Source organism: Coturnix japonica, chromosome 8, assembly GCF_001577835.2.
Source record: "Coturnix japonica isolate 7356 chromosome 8, Coturnix japonica 2.1, whole genome shotgun sequence".
In the NCBI taxonomy this organism is placed as follows: domain Eukaryota; kingdom Metazoa; phylum Chordata; class Aves; order Galliformes; family Phasianidae; genus Coturnix; species Coturnix japonica.
This window is the reverse complement of record NC_029523.1, coordinates 18725063-18747379: the sequence shown is the minus strand read 5'-3', so window position 1 is coordinate 18747379 and position 22317 is coordinate 18725063. Positions and strand designations below refer to the sequence as shown.

The following is a 22317-nucleotide window of genomic DNA, read 5'->3' as shown; positions in this document are numbered from 1 at the left end:
AGAATTTAATGAAAACTTACATAAAATATGGTAGCTAAATCATTGGGCCAAACATTTGCAATGACTTGTCTTGACATTTGCAGCTGCCTCTGATAATGGTGTCTTCATGCTGTCTCAGGATCCAAAGTGATCCATTCCTTACCATGTCTGATCTTGTCTCAAGAGATGAGAACACAAATGGGTTCTCAGGCTCCACTTTTATAAGGCACAGACTAGCAAGGAGAGCAGCTGCAGCTGTGGTGCTTGGAGACATGGCTGAAAGAAAGGCAGAGTTCACTCCAAAACTACTACGGTAGGATTGAATATGGGGTTGAATATTTGTACCCTGTTCTGCCTGACATAACTGTTTTGCCAGAAGCATCAAGAAGACAGATCTGCCCTTACTTGATGTAATATCATTAATATGTTTTTAAATGAATTCCAGTAATTACAGGTATTGCTTTTTAGTTACTGAGAGGAAAACCCCTCAGCTGAGTTATTGCTGGATGCCCTGATCTTTTGTTCCTGCCAGAGCACAGGAAGAAAATCAAGGTGCCTTGTCATGTGCTGCTTATTAAACCATCTCACTCAAGCAACCTTGTAAAGATCAACATTGATTAGGCTTCATCCCTGCTATGCTGTATTTCAGTGTCCCAGGTGAGCTGCCCTGAGTTCAGTATCATTTGTGTGGTTAAACACATGGTGGTCAGTTTTTACTTTAACATCCTTAGCTCTCCATGAGATAATCACTGCGTAGCTTAAAAACACTCCGTTCTCAGGATGATTGTACCTTTGTACATTTTATTAATCAAAGTGCCATGTAAGGGAAATAAATTACCAACAAATCACAAAGGAACAGTGACAGTGATCTTTTAGTGAGTGTAACAAGACAAAATACTTAATGTTTATAAGAAATCATCAAAAATATTTTTTAATTTTAAACCATTATGTAAAACTATAAATCACCTTCCATCCTCTATTTATCCTCCTAAGAGAATCACTGTTTACCCCTCTGGGAACATCACTGTTTATCCTTCTAAGGGAGGTCAGTATTTTATATACATTACTACTACGAGCCATCAGCTCCAGTCCCTGTTAAATCCCAGTTGAGCTGGGAACCTCTGGCAGGTTAACCACCATTTCAAGCAGCAGTAGATCCATAACAAATAGAATTTAAATAATTGAATTTGATTATTTTTAACTTAAGAACAATTACATTGTCAGTTGTCTAACAAACAGCACATGGGAAGTAACAAATGTGGTTCTCTAACAACAAGCATTGAACAAAGCCAGTGATCAAATGCTTGCTGCTCAGTTTAGAGGAATAACAGACAAGTTATGCTGAGTTTTGATTATATGATTCACTATACAGACTACAAAGAAGTCCATCAAGCACTGACTTATTATGAGCAGCTTTAGTGCCTGGGTCTCTGAGAGGGATAAAGGGCTCAGTTCTGCATAACCATGTTGGTACCAAAGGGAGAAAGTGCTCAGCACTGCGCTGCAGTTAAGTAACAGACCCTCCATCAAGCATCATTTTAACGTACTCTGTTATTAACAAGGCATAAGCCTCGTTAGGTGCTCTGAGGTAAATTAATTCCTCGTTCCCCTGTCACTGTGACCTATGAACGAATCTGACACAAGTCACCTAAAAAAGTCTCTCTGGCAACATATCAACCAGCAACAGGAGGTGGATTTTGGCTGCATTTTTTCTCTTCTTATGTCTGAGTGCAGCAGCATTTCATGTACTGTTGTTTTACATGCATGTAACTTTATGATCTCCTTCATCTAGAAAGTACAACAGGAAGCTACAGTATAACAGCTGTGGTATTACTGGAAATGGAAAATTACTGGTACTGGAAAGTAAATTCTCATCCACCTTTGAGAAAGGTAACAAGAACTGACTCTCTCTGTTAGTTATCTTGCTGCGTGATGCCTGGCTTTCACACTATCTTCCCCAAGGTTTTAGGAGGCAGCTCTGTGCAGTGGGTGAGTGCTTCTTACTGACCTAAAGCCTCCACCTCGTTCTGAGCAGCTGACCGTGGGTAAAGAGGAAACATGTCAGACTTGAGCTGTGACCTTCACTCTGTCCCTTTGCCTTCCACGACTACCCTGGAGGAGGCTGCTGTTGTTCGCTGTCTTTTGCTCCCTCCCACTTCTTGCACAGGACCACACAAACCAATGAACCAGTCTCCGGAGAATTTTCTTTTGGGGGTTAAGGAATGGGGCTGTTACAAGATTCCTTGTTTAAAATAAGTCAGCTCCGTGAGAAGGGAGGGAAGGCAGAAAAATGTTCTTCTGAGGACTGAACATGTGTTCCCTGGGGATGGAGAGTTACAACATGGGGCAGTGAAATGCTGGACGCATCTGAAAAGTTCAGACCAGAAGAAATGACTTCAGAATGCAATAGCAATAAATAACTTTGTTAATCTTACATAAAATTATTGGGAGAAGACATTCTTAAGGAAAAAACCCCTTTTACAACAAGCAGCAGCTCGAGTTCTCCCAGTGCCAGGGTGTCTCAGCTTCACCCAGCCGGACAAATGGGTTTCTTAATGGGAATCCCAAAACTCAGCAGCAGCAGCAAGGGAACAGACCGTAAGTGCTTCCTCTAAATCTGAGAAGCTGAAGTTTGGATTGAGATGCTGTACACAGCGCTTGGATTTTCAGTCCCTATCAGCACACCTTCCTCCTCAGCAGTATGGAAGAGGTGCTGCTGAGTGCCACTTTGCCTGTGCCCAGCACCTTCATGGAACCACGTTACTGTGTGAAATGTGTCAGCCCCAGCAGCTTGAATCTCTCTATTGGAGGAGTGGAAAAGTAGGTTTTCTGCTCCTCAGAGTACCTTTCCTTCACTTCAATGATGTCCCTGTAGCGGCCGTCCCGCCAGTGGAAATTGAACAGCTCCAGCAGCTCTGTTCTTTTCTCTTCTGTGCTCACACAGTCGACAGGAGCAGACTGTTCTAAGAATGGTACCTGAACGTCTGGGAACAGCAGGAGCCCCCGGATAGCAAACCAGCCGCCATACTTGGGATGGATGCATACGCCAAAGATCTTCTGGAAGGAGGAAAAAAAAGATTTAGGATGTCTCACTTTGGTAATGGTTAGAGGTCCAGCAATTCCTCCTGCTTGTGGCTCCCTGTTGGAAAGTTATCTGGGGAAGAAAAGCCTTCCCCGAGCTCATGGCACTTGGTTTCCATTTTTGCTATTTACAGTGCTGCAGCCAACAGGTCATTAACACTGAAGTGTGTTCTTCTAAGTAGGCTTAAAAGATATTCTTCTCCATCTACACATACAACCCTCTAACATACCACAGCATCGCATGTTGGCTGCCTCTGACTCCTGCCCGAAACACTTCATTTAGCTACACAGCTAGATGTGATGTGGATGTTGTATCTTCCTGCATGGAGAACTAGTCAATAAAAACAGCTGTATGGTTTGGTGATTGCAGTTTGGTGTCTTTTTCCTCACCTTCTCCCCCCAGGGATCAAACTTCACATCCTTCCTTTGGTAATAATACGCAGCTCCAGCAACGTGAGCAGCTGTTTGTGCCAAGAACTTGGGCCTTCGGCTTGGCAGTATCTCGTAATCAAACATGACATCCACCTTCTGCTCAGGGAATATCTGGGGGAAAAGACAAAACCACGGAGGAAGATTTGTCAGTACAGAAGTGCTGGATACCAGCAAATGAGGCACAGTGAGAGGCCTGAACGTTCCACATCCTGAACCTGAACTATCAGCGTGCTCACAGCTCTGGGTGTGAGCACACTGTGTGTCTTTAAAGCACCCTACATAACTACGGGTTGTACTGGTAGAGACAGAATGTGAGTGATGCTCTGCCCTTTGCAAGAGCAAAAATCCTGAAGGCTTTGCCTACTGTTCAAAGCACCTGGATGGTTACATGGCACGATATTAAAAGGAGTTTACAAAGCAGCATTTCAGGCTCTGACCTCCTTCACGCCGGATAAATGATGGCACACGCACTGATCCACGGGATCTCTGATGATTTGTAACCGTTCTTTGTTCACAAAAGGCTTCAGGGCTTTGTCAAACATTGACGGCGTGCTGAGGACAACAAAGGCCAGCGTGTCATCCGGGTACGGGAGATGGAAGGCTGGCTGCAGAACCGCATTGTACCATCCGACCTGGAGCAAAGACAAGTACATCTCCATTAGCACAGGGACACCAGTGGGTGCTGTTTGATCCCTTCCTATTTGGATCCTATCTTAAGACACGTTTCCTACTGCTTGTCCTGCTTCACAGCCTGCCTGTGTCCTGAGCCGGGCCGCCTGGAGCTCAGCACACGGGCAGTAAAGAGGCAGACACAGCGATGGTGCCCACACGACCCCGCCCGCAGTCGGTACTGACACCCCGGTGCGGTTGTGCACTCAGATTAACCGTTTAAACCCTCCGGGCGGACTTTCCCCGCTGGCTCTGGCAGTTGTCCCGTGCCGTAACCGGCCTTGGCGGCACTGACCCAGCAGGACCCGGCGCTGCTCCGCCCCGCTCCGTGTGTCACGGCCCGGTGTCCGTGCATCCTGCCGGCCCCATCCCCGCTCCGTGCCGGCACTGCCGCCTGCTGCCGCCCGTGGGCAGCGCTACAGCAGCCGGCTGCCTTCACATGGGGGCGGCCGCTGCCACGGGGCCGCACGCACCGACCTCCGGACGGGCCGGACCGACCCCCCGGCACGGCGGCGTCTCCCTGCACCGCGACACCGACGGTGACGTCACGCCACAAAGGGTGACGTCACGCCGCCCGCACGCCGCAGTTACGTCATACCTTGAAGGCGCGCACCTCGAAGCCGAGCGGGCCCAGCGCGCCCTGCAGCCGCTCCGACACGCGCAGCTCCATGGCGCGGGGCATCACGGGAACGGTAGTTCCGAACGGCACCGAGAGAGGGGCGGAGCCGCGGGGCACCATGGGAGATGTAGTGCGCGGGACGTGGGAGCGCCGCCATTTGCAAACCGCGTGTGCTATAAAGAGCCGGGGGGGGTGAGCGCTGCTCCAGGAGCAATGCAATGCCGGCACACTGAGTGCTGCTCCAGGAGCAATGCAATGCCTGCACACTGAGTGCTGCTCCAGGAGCAATGCAATGCCTGCAACACTGAGGTGCTGCTCCAGGCAGCAATGCAATGCCTGCACACTTGAGTGCTGCTCAGGACAGCAATTGCAATGCCTGCACACGGAGTGCTGCTTCCAGGAGAAATGCATGCCGCACACTGAGTGCTGCTCCAGGAGCAATGCAATGCCCGCACACGGAGTGCTGCTCCAGGAGCAATGCAATGCAATGCCGGCACACATTGGGGGCGGTGCCGGTTCGGCTCAGGCTGAGCTTGCTGCCCATGTCCCGTTCCGTGCCGTTCCTCCGGCAGGTGGCAGCAGCGGGGCGGGCTGCAGGGATGGTGTGTGTGAACGCAGGGTGTCGGTGCTTGCTGGTGCTCCCTGTCAGTGCACCATTCCCAGCCTCAGGGCTGGGCTCCTCACTGCCATCTCCATAGCGGCTCCCATCGCCCTCACCATTAGTTACAGTGCGGCCTTTTCCTGCTGTTAACCCTGAGTCCTGCTTCACATCTGCCCGACTTCTGGGACAGAACTGCTTCAGACATCCCGATGTCCTTTATGGGGCTCCCTTATGCTGTCTAGACCCCCCAGGAGCTTTGTATCCATGTCCTATGTAGGAGGAGGTCTTGAAGGGTTGCGTCTCTTGTTTAGCATTAATTCCTTCTCCAAGTTTTCCTGTATTTCCAGCTTATTAGCCGTGCTCTTTCCTGCACTAATTCTCAAGCAGAAATCAGCTGTGACTCCACGCCGTGCTCTGGGAGAGCTGTGGGAGGATGGTGTGCGTGCAGCTCGCCCTGCAGGCTCTGCATCCATCCCTCGCCTTTGGGAGAGCTGGGGGTGGATTTCGTTTAGTTAGGTTTTGCCTGGCAACAGAGATGGAAAATGGGATGCAGTGTAAAGTTTAGCTGGAGCCTTTGTGGGGAGGGCAGTTAGGTGGCCTCAACACGTGTATCAGTGAGGAATAACGTAAATATCCTGATATTACAGGTCCTACCACAGCCAAAATGGAGTGATAGGTGATTTTTTGGAGGACTGTATCTTTTGCACTGAGCAGCACGTTCTGGAGCCTCCAGCTGCAGGAGGATGCTTGCACAGCTGCATCGGGCACATAGGACACATCTCTAAGGGATTTCAGGGATTCCCAGCTCTGTGCAGCTCCTGAGCTTCAAGGTGAATGAATACCTGCCTGGGAGCTGCAGGGCTGTGCCGCTGCTTGCTGCTGCCTAAGCCAGCTCTCACAGGGCCTGCGCTGGCAAGCTCAGAGGTGCTGGGGGCTGATCTCTCATCTTACAGCCCTTGTTTGCCAGCTTCCCATATGGTGCCCTTTGTACCTGCCTGAGGAGTATTTGTCCTGTGGGGCACAGTTAATCTCCGTGCCTGTTGTGGTTCTGGTTTTGTGCTGATGCTGAAGGTCGTGGATTCGTCAGCCCTGCGAGGCGAAGTCTTCTTCTTAAATTCTGAACTGGAAAAGCTCCAAGTGGGTACGGCTCAAGTGTGTGCCCTGTCTGGTGCAGGCAAGTGTTCAGCCCTGAGACTGGCAGCAAGGGGTTTGAATGGCAGACTAATAGACATGCCCTGGGATTTAGCATTTTCAGCTAATTCTGTGTGGGTGTTATGAGTGAGTACTTGCTGTTCTCTTCCCGGCTGTCCTTAGAGCTGAGCTGACAGGATCAGAGTTGGCTCACTGCTTCCTTGAGCCGTCTCATCCCTCCCTCACATGCTCTGCTGTTGGAAACTAAACTTGTGCCTCTGACCTCTCCTAGCTTGGCCCCTGCTCCTCCAACCCCTACCCCAGGGCCCTGACCCGCTCCCTGAACATAAGAGTGATGTCTGAGCTTCCTTGTTGAGGATCCTCAGACCTTTCTGGCTCTGTCTAATTGTACTCTTATCTGTGTGACCACAGCTGCCCTGGGAGAGCTGTCAGATGTCTGAATGGTCACAGGTTGAGATGGAGATTCGTGTCATTGCCCCCAGAGTTTGCTTTCTCATGCAGCCTCATATTACGGTAAAACAGCACCCAGAGAAGGAAGCAGTGATGTCATTTTGAGAGCTCTATGTCACAGGTGTGTATATGCATTTTATTTTTATTAAAACCACAGCACACCCATTCATCTCCCCAGGCTGCTGCTGCCATTGCATGGGAGGCAGCATGACTGGGTGTCGTCATGTAGTGCTCACACAAAAGGAGCTTTTATGCTCCGTGTTCTTCAGGACGGTAAATAAATATCACCAAACCACAATGCCGTGTTGCCTGTAGCATAAAGGATTTTCTTTCCACTTTCCATCCAAAGCTTTTGAAACCTCTTGCTGACCCAGCGGAGGGGCTGTTTCCCTGCATTTGGCATGAGCACAGGGCACAAACTGTGGCGGTTTGGTGACTGAGATGGAGTTAAAGGGTATCTTACTTCCTTGTTTGCTCTTCTGATCTTTCTTGCTCATGACCATAGGCGTGTTACTGCCTGTCTTTATTAGTAGAGAAGCATTAGTGTACACTGAGCGTGGAGGTCAGCATGGCTCTGTTATTAGGCTTTCTTTGATAAAGGTTATTGGATCAATTTGGTGAGATGTTGAATGCAATAATGGAACTTCACTGCAGTTCTCCTATGGATAGATGTCTATTCACTCTTTCTTTCTAGAGAACCCTAATGCCTTCCCATGTTGTGTCTCACTGTGATGTCAGGCTGTGATTTCCTGGGATGGGTCTTGCTGTCAATATCAGCATGAAATGTGCCCACCCCTCTGCTTTTTCCTGCCCTGGCCTCATGGCACACTGCCTCAGGAGCCTCTGCCACTGCCCTTGTTGTGCTGTAAATCTGATCTGAGCTGGTTCTAACAAATGCATCACTGTTGGTTTTGCTTTGTTTTGTTGTAATGTGTTTCCCAGGGCTGGCACAACTGAGATAACAGGATTGGCACAATAGAGATAGCAGGGCTAGGTGTGGAGGGAGGTGTTCTGCTGCCAAATACTTCCTCTGCTGAAAACAGCACATCTGGGATGGGATATTCCAACTTTCTGGTTTGGAGAACTCATCAGGTGAGGTGCTCTGCGGTTCCTTCCCAACACGGGCTGGCTGCTGCACTGAAAGTGTTTGCCATTGTGACTGTGGCTTCGAGCAGAAATGAGCTGACCCAGGCTTTGTGTTTTACTCCTGCATGATGTAGTTGGTTGGGGCCATTGGTGTCAAAGACAGACGAAATCCAGTCCCTGTACATTTTTCCTGCCAAGGTTTGTGTATCATGGGGTTTGCTGTCTGCTGCCTTATGCCATTGTTGGCACTCGTGCAATAGATGAAATGCAATTAAATCAGAATGGCAGCAGTTTCTCCATATAAGAGCTGTCAGAAGAGGTGGGCTGTGGAGATGTAGGTTCATCCTTGAACTTCTGACCTAACCTGCTGCTTCTTTTCTTCTTTCTTTTAAGGGAGAAGCAGAAACTTGCTGTGAGGCAAAGTGGTTTTCTCCATCTTTGGGTGAGAGTTCTATCTCAGAATTCAGTTTCTAAGACCTCAGCTCCCTTGGGCTTTCCAGCACTGCAGAGACTGAAGTGCCTGAAGGTGAGTGAAGTGCCTGCACTCTCAAGACTTACAGATATTTGTCACAGTAATGTAAATGGTAGAGTCTACAGAAGCTTTTTATGTCTGCTGTTCTGGGCCCTCCAGAGTTCATACTGATGGTTCAATGGGGGCACTTGCTATGTCCAGTAGTACTGGTGGGGATGGGTGTTAGGCATGTAAAAGCATGAAGGCAGCAGGGCTTGGAGTTCCAGACTAGTGCTCAGGCCACAGCTAAACCTTTGCTCTGAGCTATGCCAAGGACAGAGGTAACATGTGTGTGCCTGTGTCTTCTTTCATCCTCCCCCCATCTTGTGTCAAGGTAATGTAAAGCTGCGTGTGAGGGCCAATTATGATACTTATCACTTCCTCCGGCAGCTCCAAGATACCACTTTTTAATGTGGCTCCATCTTTGTTTTGGTGCTGACACGCAGCCAGTGAGATTAGGAAGGTGGAAATTGCTTGCTTCATGAAGGTTCATCCCTCAGCCTCTTTATCCTTTTGGATTCCTGCCTTGCTTTTAGGATATAAAACCTCCTTGTGTTTGCGTTAACGCTCAGCATTAAAGGAAATTGGGAACAAAGGGCTAATGTTCCTTTAAAAGAAAATATTCATGCCCTACTTTAATAAGATGCTTAAGATTCTTGTGAATGGAGGCTGTAAGGCATATTAAACTGCCCTGTGTTCTGTTTTCCCGATTTACTAATCCTGCTGACTCAGACTTTACTAGCAAACCAGCAACGAATAACTGCTTTGTAGCTGCAGCTGTAATCTGACATCTCTGTAGATGTCAGGTTGTTGTCAGAACAGCACCTAAGGAGCCTCCATGTCGTATCAGGGGGTTGGATTTTTTCCTTGTAGCATTTATTCTGAGGTACATGCCAGGTTTGTCATTTGTTCTTGGGGCAGGTGGGGTAAGGAGCCTGAGGAAGGCCCATTCCTTGTTCTGGTGCTCTAGATTGTGAGGCTGTCTCCATACTGTGTCTTGAGCTGGAGGAGAGTGGTGCAGGAAATGAGACCAGAAATACACTGGAGCAAATGACCTCAGCAGTGACCTGCCTTGCCTGAACCACATCTGCATGGCCTTTAATATTCATCGGAAAAAGCTTACTTTAATGTAAAGGATGGAAAGAAGTGCCTGTTCAGTGGGGAAGGTTGTTTCCTACCCATGGGATAGTGCAGGAGGCAGATCTGTGGTGTTCCCTTTGATGCCATCTTCTCAGTCAGTATAAAAGATGTGGGGATGTGGCACAGATTGAGGAAGGTGGGCACAGCAGAGCTTAGCTGGAGCTGGTTAGAAAAGCAGCGGATATCAGGTGGGGACCAGAGCACAGACAAGACTGGGTGCAGAGGCAGCAGCTGCTTCTGCGGCCTTCATTTCACTCAGCTGCACCAACAGTGGCTTTTGCTTTGAAGCTCAAGCTGAGATCAGTTAGTTTTCTCTCACCAGGGAACAGCTGCTTCCCAGCGTTCAACTCTGCTTCTTACAGTGGATCTGGGTACGTGAGGAGCCATTAGCAGATCGTGGTGAGGGTATCAAGGGCAGCTCGGGTGGCTGGAATGTCAGGGTACAGTTCTGTCACTCAGTGTGGGCACCAGGTGGGACAGCAGAACAAAGCGAGCTGTCGTGCAAGTGCCTCTCAGCCCCCTGTCTAAAAGGAGACAGGTTTCCTTTCTGCCAGCCAGCCACAAACAGCCTTGTGCCCAACCACTTTAAGCAGGAAAGCTTTGAGATCCTTTAAAAAAAAATAAATAATTGAAAATTATTTCATTTTCCCCAAGGTTATCAAAGAGGAAATGGAAGAAATGAGGCCAGTGGCTTGTTGCCCGTGTCCTCATATATGACCAGAAGGCACAGCCAGCATTCACAGTTGTCCCTGGTAAAACTCTGAGTCAGAATCCAATGAACCCCTGAGCCCAGCTGAAAGGTGTGCTCCACAAACCACGAGCCTTGCCTTGCTCCAAGCAGAACCTATAATTCTGCAATTCAGACCTAACAGCAGCTTATAGGAGCATCCCAAAGAGGGCTGTGGCTGCTCGTCCTTCTTCCTGCAGCTCCCAGGAAAGACCTTTCCATGCCTGTGAGAGTCAATCTGTGGCAACTGGTGTGTCTAATTTCAGAGCACAAGTACTTCTGAAGGAGAGAGGATTAAAACAGGGGAGGGGAGAAGTTCCCCTGCGGGAAACTGTCAACAGATGTTCCATTATAGTTCAAAGAGCCTGAGCAAAAGGCTTCTGCTGCAGGGATGCATTAATTCTGGGCAGTTCATCACAGGGAGACCTGTTTTATGGTTGGGAGGATACCTGTGGTAACTTACTGCGCTCTTTCTTTATTTGAACTGTGGGTGGGGGATTGGGTCTACCTGTAAACAGAGAGCGAACTGAACAGTAGGAACAGAAACACACTGATTTTCTTGCAGCTGTGACCACAGCTCGTCTGATGGAGATCATGCTGGGTTTGTGGTGCAGGGAGTTATTTGGCTGATGGGGGAAAAATTATTGCAGAGGAACTGAGGCTAACCATTGTTGAACTGCTGGTGCATGAGGAGCAAACCTGGGCTAAGGACGTCTTTCAAGTGTATTTATTAGGCAGGAAGTGGGAATAAGCACACAGAAAGCTGTGCAGGCTGCCATGCAGATCAGTGCATTGATTGCTTTGTCTTTAAAACGCACAAATCTATCAGGTTTGACACCATCTGGCATCCTGTGCTTCTTTTGTGTTAATAGTGATTGCTTATAAAAGCTTATTAACATTAGATCTGCTGTGGCAGAGGATGGAGTTTGCAAGCTGTATATTCCCAGCTGCAATGGAAATGTCCTACTCTGGCTGATGACGGTGCTCTGCATTCTCACACCATCCCCAAGTTGTGCTTTGGGGAAGAGTTGATTTTCTCACATCTGTGGGGAAACAGCATTTGTGTGTGGAAATATAACCATTCAAATGTGGTTGTATGGGGAAGTTTGAAGACTTTTGATCATTTTATGGCGTTCTGGAGGATTACCAATAAAGCAAAAAACCCACAGTGTAGGAAGCCTGATATTGACAGAAACTCTGATGTTAGTAGTCATGGTCTTCCAGCTTTGCTTTCTGCACTGTGACAAATGAGCAGGACCACATATTCGGCTGTTTCATGATTGGGAACCGTATGATTTCTTTTGACTCTGTGGGGGATGGAAGGGAGGACTGAAGATCCCACTCTGCAGCAATGCAGAGCAGCAGTTGGATGGGAACATCTCTGGCAGAGGTTCAGGAGGCACGTTTGTTAAAACTCCTCTTTCTTCCCCCATGAGAAATCTGCATTTTTACTGAATTGAGTATAGTTATAGATAATTGAGTATAAATAACATGGAGGCACACAGCCTGCTGCTTCCTTCCTTGGTACTTGGAAAACAAGAGTAGGCATTTTCTGTTCTCCCTCAAATACAAGGAGAATGTTGCTTGGCCATGGGCTGAAAGCTTCACAGGTTATGCATCATTTCATAGCCTTCATTACTGCAATGCACTGCTGTGCCTCTATGCCTTCCTGCTGCACTCTTGTTCCTACTCAGTGCAACACATCTTGCGCTCTGCTCTAAGGGGTGGTAAGAACAGGGCTGTTATCCACTCTTCAAACCATGAGCCAGGGGAGGGAAGGAGGAAGGGGCAGAGAAGGCAGGTGGGTCTCTAGCTCTGATCTGTGTTTCTTTCCCTTCCAGTTGGCTTCAAACACGATTTGATCAATTCTTGTCCCTGTGCTCATGAACTGTAATTGTGCCTTGGCCCAAGAGCCGTTAAAACTAAGCCCCAGGAGACCATCAAGTGCTGTGTTCAGAGGAATGTGTGGAAATTGTCAGAACCAGAAAACAACTGTTGCTAAAGCTTTCTTTGCTGTGTGGAGAAGACCATGCAACTGCTCTGTGGTCCATCACCAAACCTGGCAGCCTCACCTCAGCTATAAATCTAAACAAGTGTGTTCATTTCAATTTGCTTTTCAGTTTGCACTATAGAAAGAAGCAGGGCAGATCATAGAATCGTTACATTTGGAAAGACCACTATGATCATCCATTCCAACCAATGTTCCCAGGATTGGGTTAGACTGGCTCTGAGGACATTTCTGTAAACAGAAGGTTACAGCTGTCCTTATTGCCATCTATTGTCAGCTTCAGTTGGAAGCAAAGGAGAGTCTGAAGGTACATTAGATTGATGTGGCTCTCTTAAGACAGATTTCATCTAATTAAACCATGGCAAAATATGAGGATGTGGGGCACGCCTTTGGAATTTGTAACTTTATTGCGGAAAAAAAAATCCACTATTAACATATCTTACAAAGAAAGTTGCACTTTGGTGTCGGGTGAGTTTCCTCCCTCACCCCTTTCCCCTGCACAGCAAATGGGAACCCAGAGCAGCCAGCCCCTGCCCTGTTTGGTGCAGAGATGGTTTTCCAGCCTACACCAGTTCCAGCCAGGATGGAGTTTTATTTTCCACCATGAGCTTGCCTCTCTTTGTGCCAAAAAAACAGTAGCACCCTGCCCTGCGGCGGGGGAACGAGCCTGTAGCTAAGGAGATTGCTCTGTGCAGACAATGCTTGATACAAAAGCTTTGGAGCTGTGACAATTGCCCTTCAGTTTTCATGCAATAATAGGAGGAGAGAACCAACCGTCCTACCCCGTTGTACTGGGCACCCTTACAATAAACAGACACAAGGCCAAAGCCAACAGCTGAACCCAAACTGCACGGCAGCTACTTGTCAGCCTTTTGGAAGGAGGAACTGCTGCCTTCCTTGGTTCATCCATTTGACCACTTCTGCTCCATTTCTGGGCTTTGCAGATCATTTGAAGGGGAATTTTGCCTTTCCCTGCTAAGAAGAATAGTAACAGCACTGGAAAAAGATAGATACTTTTGGTAGTGAGTCTTGTTATCCATTGTCTGTGGGCTCTGTGAGCACTGCTACTGAAGAAGGAGAAACAGAGGCTTCTAAGAGCAGAGCAGGAGATACCTGTATGTAACTTCTAGCCCTTGCTGTGTCCCAAGGGAACAGCTTAGTCAGAAATCCAATGCTCTTGAGTGGGTATGTGCTTCTCTTTACCCGCAATCAAATGTGAATTAGAAGACAGGAGCCAGTATTCATGACATGAAAACTTCCGTGCCATACACTATCTGAAGCAAAGGCACCTGAAAACCCTTAGACTTGAGCTCAGAGGATCTGACCTCTGGGTTTCCTTGCAGGAACTTAAAGCCTTGCAGTTTACACCAGTGATATTTTGAGGCAAAAGTGCAGAATCTAATCAGACTAACACCTAGAAAGGGAAGGGAGGAAGGCACTACATCCAGGTTTTGTCCCCAGGACAGGACACTAACTGGCTCAAAGACCAACGTTATAAAGGACCTTGTGCTTAGAGGAGGGACAGTGCAGTACTAGTTTTGTACAACAGCTTTCAGAAACAAGATCCCAGCAGTAAAATGGGAAGTATCTGAAGAAAGACATGTTGATGCAGACAGAAAGGTGGACTAAAGCGTTTTTAAAGCCTGGGCAATAGCTTACACTGAAAGCAGCAAGCATTGCAGACCCAGTTTCCTAATTGTGGTGAGGTTAAGTTAGTGTGTCTGGTTGGCAGCTGAGTGAGTCCTGACAAGCCCTGTTGAGCTAAAATCACAGTGTCCTTCCAGCAGTTTCTAAGCAAGGGTAACTTCTCAAGCAGCCACAGAACTGTTTTCCCTTAATGAGGAAAGGTGTGCATGTAGGAAGGAAGCAGGGCAGTCTGTCATCGTCCCAGTAGGTGTTTCAGGGTAGGCAGTGCCAAGCCCAGGACTAAAGCTGAAACAGGAACAACAACAGCAAAAAAAAGTGCAAGGAAAAAACAAAACTGAAAAAAAAAACCATGTACAGAACAAGAGGGAGCGTCAGAGAACAGATCTCCGCATCCTCGGCTCCCTTAGAAAACAGCAGTCTCCTGTGCTGACTCCACCAGTGTAACAGCTTTTGCATGGCTCACTCATCCATCCCCTCTAAAAGCAGCAGCTGTCAAGATGGACAGAAGAGCTCCATGCAGAACATGACGGTAAAGGTTGTCTTTGCTAATCGGTCACCACACTAAAAGGAGGAGGCACCTCTTTGGGATATCTTTTCTAGGAGAGCCCAGAGGAATAAGCCAGACCTGAGCTCTGATTTCCAGCATAAAGAATTTCAACACTGAACTATTTAAAATATCTAAAAACCAAAAGCCATCTGAAAACAATCTTTCAGCTGTGTGCAAGTCAGAGCCCCCTCGTTTGTCAGCAGATTGTCTGGGACCAAGTCCTCAAGGCCTTCTCCTCTGGGAAGTTCAGCCTACCAGGCAGAGGCAGCCCGGCTGCCTAGTAGCTGTAGAGTGAGAGGGGGGTATCCTCCATCATGTCATCCTGGAAACAGAGAAGAATATGTTTTAGTGGGACATCTGCATGATGTACGGCCCCAGCCTCACCATCCCCACTGTCACAGCACAGCCATTTGCCCAACTGTCAACATCACCCCTTTGTAATGGATCTTTGGACACTCGCTCTCCTGTTCTGTGTGTTTTGGAGAGAAGAAAGAGAACTGCCCAGCAGCAGAAAGCCAGAAGCAAGGCAGTGCTGAGGCATCGCTCACCATGGGCAGGTCCTGCAGGCGTCGGAACTCCATGCGGCTGTTGTGCTGGCGGTATCTCAGGAAGCCCACCAAGCCCAGGATGCCCACCATGACGATGAAGACAGAGATCACTGCGATTACCAAGGGGTCAGCCCTCATTGCAGGAGAACCTGGGAGCTCTACAAGGGAATGGGGCCAAATGAGAGTCTTCACAGTTGTTCTGCTCAGTACAACCGAGAAGAAATTTGAGGTACCCCCAACCTGCTGTGTTTTGCAAGAACAGGGACAAGTGCAGAGCATTACCTGGATTTTCATCATCACCAACATCCAACACAGAAGCTTTTTCATGCATGGGTTCCAATTGCTGCCCCACTGGAGATGTGCTGGTGGGGTTGGCAGCTGTGCTGGTGGCAGGAGGGCTGGTCATGGGGAGTCTCATCATAACAGTACTGGAGGTGCTGGCAGGAGATGTGCTCCCTACAGTGGAAATGGGAGCAGAGGGCTCCACCTCCGTGGCCACTGTAGGGCTCGTTTCTGGCCTGGTGTCAGCTCTTGCTGCTGTGGACCCAGTGTTCTGCCCATCGGTTGGCTCCAACTGAGATCTGTTGGTTGTTGCTGCAAAATAGGAACAAACAATTATTTCAAAGGATAAAGTGGAAGTGTGTTGTGCTGTGGGACTGGACAAGGTGGAAGTAAGGTTGTAGAGAAGACATTGGGAGACTATAGGAATAGCAGCTTACTGACAACCCTATGGGTTAGCAAGAGTGTCCTATAGCACAGGCACAGCTGAGCCACACTGTAAGGCATGGTGCTAGAAAGCCCACTTATTTTTCATATGTAGCCTTCACTGCAAACAGTCAACATCCAAGCAAACAGCCAACAGATTTAATGCCATGACTAATGGGATTTTCAGGGCGGATGCTGAACTTAGAGCACCTGTAACTCGGTACCCCATCTCCAGTTCTTACAAGAGTTCATGGGAGTAGAGCCATTCAGCACCCAGAGTTCCCAGGCTGTGCAGTCATGAAAGGCAGAACCTCACCTGGCACACTGTTTGGAGGAGGTGTTGGGGTGGCACTGCTGACATTGTCTATTTCTTCAGTTGCAATGAAGGGCTCTGTGACTTTGTGGTCAGACGGGCTTTTTTCCAGAGCACTCACAGTTGAGGCAGGGGAGGGGATTTCAGTGCTGTTAGCTGACAAGCTCATGTTGTGCTGCTCACGCTGTATGTCTGTGATGCCTGTGGGGCTGGCAGCAGTGGAAGTCTGCAGTCTTTCTGTCTCGGTACCGACCATGGGGGTGGCAGAGATGAAGGCATCCTCCACCTCTGCAGGGTGAACTCCAGTGGCATTGAGTGCTGCAGCAGTCACGTTTATCTCCAAGCTCGTCTCTGGAACAGCAGTAGTGTCTGGGCTAAGGTTAGAGGCTTCCCTGAGCTGATGAGAGGTTGGCACGGTGTTAAGAAGAGGTGACAGCACCGCAGTCTCTGTTGTCTTCTGTCCCTCTCCTACAGAAGAGAGTAATGAAGTGCTGAAAAATGTTTCAGAAATCCCACACTGAGATGAAACAGAAGGACAGGCCAGGAGCTGAACCTACCCAGCCTGGTAACTCCAAATCCAGCACAAGTTCACACCTGGAGGAAAGGTTTGAATAACTTCCTCCTACCACCTCAGCTAAATCACTATTTGCCCTGGCCAGAGGAATTGTACCTCGTGTGAGCAGAGCTGTACAGAAGCTGGTGGGATACTTTGGCAGTTGCCTTCATGAGCTATTTATGAGCACATCATCACCATCGAGTGTGACTGCTGTCATAGGAATGGAGAGCCACTCCACCTCCTGTTGGTGCAGACAGGGCTGTGAGCAGGACCCCCCCCTTGGATGCGCTCAGCAGTTTGACAGCAAAGCCCTCACAGTGCCAGCTGACAAACATGGATCCTGTTTGGGTTTCTGAAGGGTGTAAACAGAAAACACAAAAAAAACAAACAACAGAGAAATGTTGCCACACCAGGTTGGACTCTCCAGAGCATTTGGAAACACTGCATGGTCAGTATTTTTGCTATTTCTATTCCAGATTTCTACCTAAGCCCCAGAGGCATGACAGCCAACCGCAGGAGAAAAGTGCTAAAGAAAATCTCACTGTGTCCATTCTGTCCATAGTGGAGGCACCCAGGGAGGTGCCTTAGCCAAGAAACATTCACCCACCAGCAAAGCAGCCCACTCTGGTACAAAGGCTTAGGTGAAAAACTCAGCAGTATTTAGAATGGATACAGTTATCAAAGCTCTTCTCCAGCTCCAGCACTTACCAGGGCCTAAAAAAAGACACAATACTTCTCTCTCCAGAGCCCTTCGCAGTACCCCAACCAGCTGCAGGATTCCAAACCCCAGAGCTGAGTGACAGAGCCATGATTCCCTATCCCAGGGCCCCAGTCCCACGAGAGCAACAAGCAGCTCAGCCCAGCACGGCACATTCAGAGAGTGAGCTCTCAAGAGGAGCCCGGAGCAACTTAAAGACCAGAAGCTTAAGAACTTCTCCCTTCTATGTGTCCAGGACCTGGCTGGCTGTGGCCAGAACGTGCTATGCAGTGTGCTACCAACCCCGCAGCTCCAGAGCCCTCTCTGGGCAGTGAAGGATCTCAGCTGGGCAGAGGCGGGTGCTCCATAAATACGCCTCTACCTGCCCCTATGCAGCAACACACACAGAGCTGCGCTGTTGTTGCAGGATAAACAGGAAAGGCGGTGGCCAGGTGCCCGGCCAGCAGCAAGCCTGGTGATGTGCTGCTCTGAATAGCTGGCCTGTGCTGGGGCTGCCTCCCATGGGGTTGTAAGCTGTGACTGGGGTAACGCAGGGAGAAGATTTTGGGGAAGCTTGAAGAGCTGAGCAGCACTGAAATGTTTGTGCCACTTTTTGGCTAAAAATGGAAAACCAGAGAGAAGCAGAGCGAGCCTTGCAGAAGAGCCGACCTCCCTGCCTAGGGGTGCAGCAGGGCAGGGAGGTTTGTAGGGGGAAGCAGCTCCCCTCACTCCACTAATGCTGTTCTTCTGGCAGAGATGTTAAAATTGGCAAGTTTGGGACAGGTTGGGCAGGGTAACCCACCAAGGGGCCTTTGAGCACCGCAGTAGATGGCACCTGATTAGCGTGTCACTGAGCCCAGCATCCCAGCTCAGGAAACAAAGGAGAGCCGGGAATGAGGGAAAGCCCCAGCGGAGCTCAAACAAAAGCTCCAGCCATTAGGAGGTGATGGTGAGAAGATGGAGAACAAGGCCAGACCCATAGGATGGACAAAGAAATGGACAGTGAGTAAATGCCGATCGCTCCCGGGCAGGCAGACAAAAGATCCCCATCCCAGGAATGGGGGCACACCCAGAGCCATCAGCCCGGCCTCGAGGGGGCCAGGGGAGGACCCTCGTGCGGTCTGCATCAGCTCTGGGTGCTGAAGAGCATAAGTACCAATAGGTTTTCCTTCAGCTTTAGAATATAAACGCCCCACCACGGTTCGCATTAAGATGTGCTCAGTTTCTGCTTTGATTTCCAGTTTTGTCCTGACAGTGGGCACCAGCGGCTGCAAGCCCTGCAGAGCAGAGGGGCAGAGGCTGGCCCTGCATCTCTGGTACCCTACAGCTCTGAAAATCTCGGCCTTCTGCCCAGATGCTGCTGCTCCATCGCTGAGCAATGATGACTTCAGCTAATTATCAGCTACTTGCAGAGGTGCAGGTTGGAGCTCATCACTCTGGCATCCTCCTGGAGCAGCTCTGCTTCCTGCACCAGGTGCCAGGGAGGCTGTGGCAGCACTGCCTGAGGCATCGTCCTCTCCAGCTCCTGTAGACAGGAGGAAACCAGGCCCCTCTGCCTCAGGAAGGAAAGAAAGGGGAGGACTCAGAGAGCATGCTGCACCTTCCAAGGCACAACAGTGGTCACCCTTGGATCATAACAAAGCAACAACGGCCATGGTGCAAGTGAAGGAGCCAGGCCAGCTGCCGGCTCACTGGGAAACAACAATTTCAGAGCATGCCGGGGCAGGGCAGCAGGGTGTGCAGCTCCCAGCAGACATCGCTGACTGCAGTGACCTCTGTCTGGGAAACGGGGGGAAGGAAGAGAGCAGCCTTTGGGAAGGAGGGATGCAGCTGGATGAGAAGCCCCTGTGTTGGATGAGAGTGGGATACTCTTCCCACTTGTGGGGAAGGGGAGGCTCCAGGCATCGCTGATGGACCCCCACACATCAGCCTGCGCTCCCACCAGCTCTGGAGCAGACGTGGTATAAATATGCCAGAGTGAAGGAAGCCAGCTCTGCAGGAGACGGGGCTGTTCCTGCTGTGTTCTCCCTGCCCAGGCTGCAGGGCTGGGGCCAAGCGAGGGGCTGCATTAGGTCTGTACATGGATGTACAGTGTCCTCTGCACCCTCCTTCCTATCTCAGCCAGAAACAGCAGCTCTCCAGGAGCCAAAGCAAATCTGACCCCAGTTCACCATCATTTCCAAAATCCCTTTTGTAGTAAACCTGGGCTGAGAGGTACCAGAGCCACATGCTGTAGGGGAGCATAGCACAGGGTGCAGCCTGCAGCCTCTGCTGCAAGAGACTCACAAGGCCCCTCAAGAGCTGAGCACAAAGAAGGAAAAGGGTCCATCCAGGATTTTGCAGGGTGCTGTAGCATTAGGGATCCCTGGTGCCTGCAATGGCTCCCACACGGTACATCACAGCCTGCACTCACTCCCTGCAACCCGCTGCCTGCTGAGCACATCCAGCTGCCCCTCCCCAAGTGCTATTTTGGTGCCCTAACTGAACCCAGTTCCCATTGAAGTGTAACAACTCACAAACAATGCAGCGGAAAACAAAACTAATACCATGTTTTAAAAGTAACCTGTGTCTATCTCAGCAATTACATCCTCTTCCTTAGCAAAGTAGGTGGAGAAATTCTCTTTTGTTGCCGGCTATTATATTTTGATGGTTACCAACCAAAGGTAATTAGAAAAACCTCTTCAAGGAAAGAGAGCTGAAGTATGAATGCAAATAAAGCCAGACAGTGGGATTTAAACCCAAGGCTCTCCATTTCACTGTGAGGCAGAGCTGGAATAGCAGCCAGCCCTGACCTTCACGCTGTAACTCAGAGCCCAGAATTAAAGAACCTGAATGGCAGAGGTTTCAGGTAGGGCAATGGAGATGCTATAGAGCAAACCCCCCAACTGCTTTGAGATCCCAGTCCCAGCCCGATACCTCGTGGGACCTCAATGGAGGTGGGATGCCACAAGGGCTGATTCCAGGACTGTCCCTGTGCCCATCCTGGCAGACAGGGGCTGAACAGGCTCTATCTGCTGCCAGAGATCCAGGTATGAGCAGTGAACCAAGAGCTGAAGCACAGGTGTCAAGTGCCCAGTGCAGCTTTGGGAACCAGCCAGGCACACTGCAAAGGGCTGCAGTAAGAGACAGGAATAGAAATATCTCCTGACCCAGGAGCTCCTTGCAGCACAACAGGGCAGGAGGCCTCGAGCTGAGCACGGGACGGGGCTCCGATTAGATACGGGGCATTGAGCAAGTACAGTGCTGGCAAAAGACAGCCCAGGGCCCAACCTGCCCAGGCAGGCAGCGGGACACCTCCCCAGGGTGGTGCAGATGCTGGGCCTCAGGTGTGAGCCCCAGGGGAGCAAAATGGGGGAGCAGAAATATATCAGTGCCACCACCTTGTTTGGTGGCACTGCATTGGAATAGGTGGCAGAGCGAGTTGTGAGCAGAAAGGAGCAGCCCTGGAAACAGTGCTGTGAATGCCAAGCATGGGCTCTTCCACACCAGGAGAAGGCAAAGAACAGCACAGACACGCCTGGGGCAGGCGGCGGTGCTGGGAGGTGTGGGGGATATGTGGGAGCACCCATCGGCTGGACCCAGCAGCCCAGGAGTGCACACATCGTGCCAGGATGGGGAGACATGCATGAAATCATGCTACAGGTCTGCATGGAGCTTTTCCTCTGCTCCCTCATTCAAAGAGGAGGGTTTAGCCCATGCTGTCTGCATGGCCGCAGCCACCTCTCCAGGCAGTTATTTTTCTCAGGCTGCATGCAGATGCACAGCACGCTGCCTGGCAGGGAGGTGCCCATTCTCCCACGCTGTTCAGTTTGTGCCTCCATTGAGTACTGAGCTGTGATGAAGACACTCTGCCCAGAGACTGCTCAGAGATTTGGGGACACACATGATTGTCAGAGCCTCGTCTGGGTCTGCACTAACACCAGTAACCACCACAGCAGTAGGAGATCTGGCATCAACCAGCCCCAGCCATGATTACCACAGCAAGCCACAGCTGTAGGGGAGGAAGCACTCATGTCATTAGGAGAGAATTAATTAGCCAGTTGCCTTAACAGTGGCCCCATGTCAGCAGGGAAGCCAGGCGGTGTGGAGTGAGCTGGAGGAGCCTGGACACCAGGAATCCTGCCCTGCCCCAGGACCTTCCTGGCTCTGAGGTACCAACTGCATCCACCCTTTGTGTCTGCTTGTGTCCCCGTGGCATGGAGGAACGTGGCCAGAGGAAGTGAGTGCTGCAGCCCTGCACTGTCAAGAGTCTTGGTTGGAGGGGGGCAACACTCCAAGGAAAGAACTGAGCTGTGGCTCAGTGCTGGGTGCAGGGAGCTGGAAACAGCCAGGCTGGGGCTGCCTACATCCCTCCCTCTAGTAAAAAGTAGTCAGCCCCTTGTTATTTCTGTGCGGCACGTGGATGGGATTCATATGCTGGTGTTGCTCCCTGTCCTGTGCTGTCTCCTCTGCTCAGGACAGGAGAGATGAGGCAGTGCAGTGCCCAGCCCAGGATTACCCTGGGGTTTTATTTTTAAGGCTGATGGTGCTGGAGGAAGTGGATTTCCACAGGCAGTGAAGAAAGGCTGCATTGAGAGCTGGGGTGGGCAGAGTGCAGGGGATGCAGCAGTTTGGACCCACAGCGAACAGAGTGGGGCCAGCGAGGAGCAGCACCGGGCACAGGGCAGAGATGCATCTGCAGTGCTGGGATGAGCCCAGTTCCAGGCAGGTTTGGCTTTGGGTGACCCCTTCCACCTCCACTGTGCTGGTGGGGTTCTCTGGTGTCTCATTAAAGGCTGAGTTCTCCACGTGGCTTTTCTTTATTGATGGCAGCTCTCCTGTGCTGCCTGTTTCACAAAACCTTTTCTCT

At 50.0% G+C, this 22317-nt stretch overlaps 1 protein-coding gene and 1 long non-coding RNA gene across 4 annotated transcripts; one reads left to right on the top strand and one right to left on the bottom strand.

The window, feature by feature from the left end:
* Nucleotides 1-756: 756 nt before the first annotated feature.
* MMACHC (metabolism of cobalamin associated C) lies at nt 757-4869 on the bottom strand. 3 transcript variants are annotated; one of them, XM_015870147.2, is made up of 4 exons: nt 4760-4869; nt 3930-4124; nt 3451-3603; nt 757-3036 (listed from the first exon to the last, which is right to left on the bottom strand). In XM_015870147.2, exons 1-4 carry the CDS (start codon nt 4841-4843, stop codon nt 2740-2742), a joined length of 729 nt encoding a protein of 242 aa, XP_015725633.1. In that variant the 5' UTR covers nt 4844-4869; the 3' UTR covers nt 757-2739. The 3 variants fall into 3 exon arrangements, with proteins under 3 accessions (XP_015725633.1, XP_032302258.1, XP_015725634.1); XM_032446367.1 differs by having other exon boundaries at nt 757-3033; XM_015870148.2 differs by lacking the exon at nt 4760-4869 and adding an exon at nt 4457-4688.
* Nucleotides 4870-5209: 340 nt separating this feature from the next.
* Nucleotides 5210-22167, top strand: LOC107317444. Its single transcript, XR_004308138.1, has 5 exons — nt 5210-7104; nt 7926-8075; nt 8463-8595; nt 12289-21619; nt 21987-22167. It is a non-coding gene; the product is annotated as an uncharacterized LOC107317444 (long non-coding RNA).
* The last annotated feature ends 150 nt before the right edge of the window (nt 22168-22317 follow it).

Bases quoted from the DNA above. Each gene is read 5' to 3' on its own strand.
- MMACHC (XM_015870147.2), bottom strand. From the start codon at position 4,843: ATGCCCCGCGCCATGGAGCTGCGCGTGTCGGAGCGGCTGCAGGGCGCG. The intron at 4,125-4,759 runs GTATGACGTAAC...TCTTTGCTCCAG, and splicing joins TCGAGGTGCGCGCCTTCAAG to GTCGGATGGTACAATGCGGT. The intron at 3,604-3,929 runs GTCAGAGCCTGA...CTTTTCCCCCAG, and splicing joins ATTTATCCGGCGTGAAGGAG to ATATTCCCTGAGCAGAAGGT.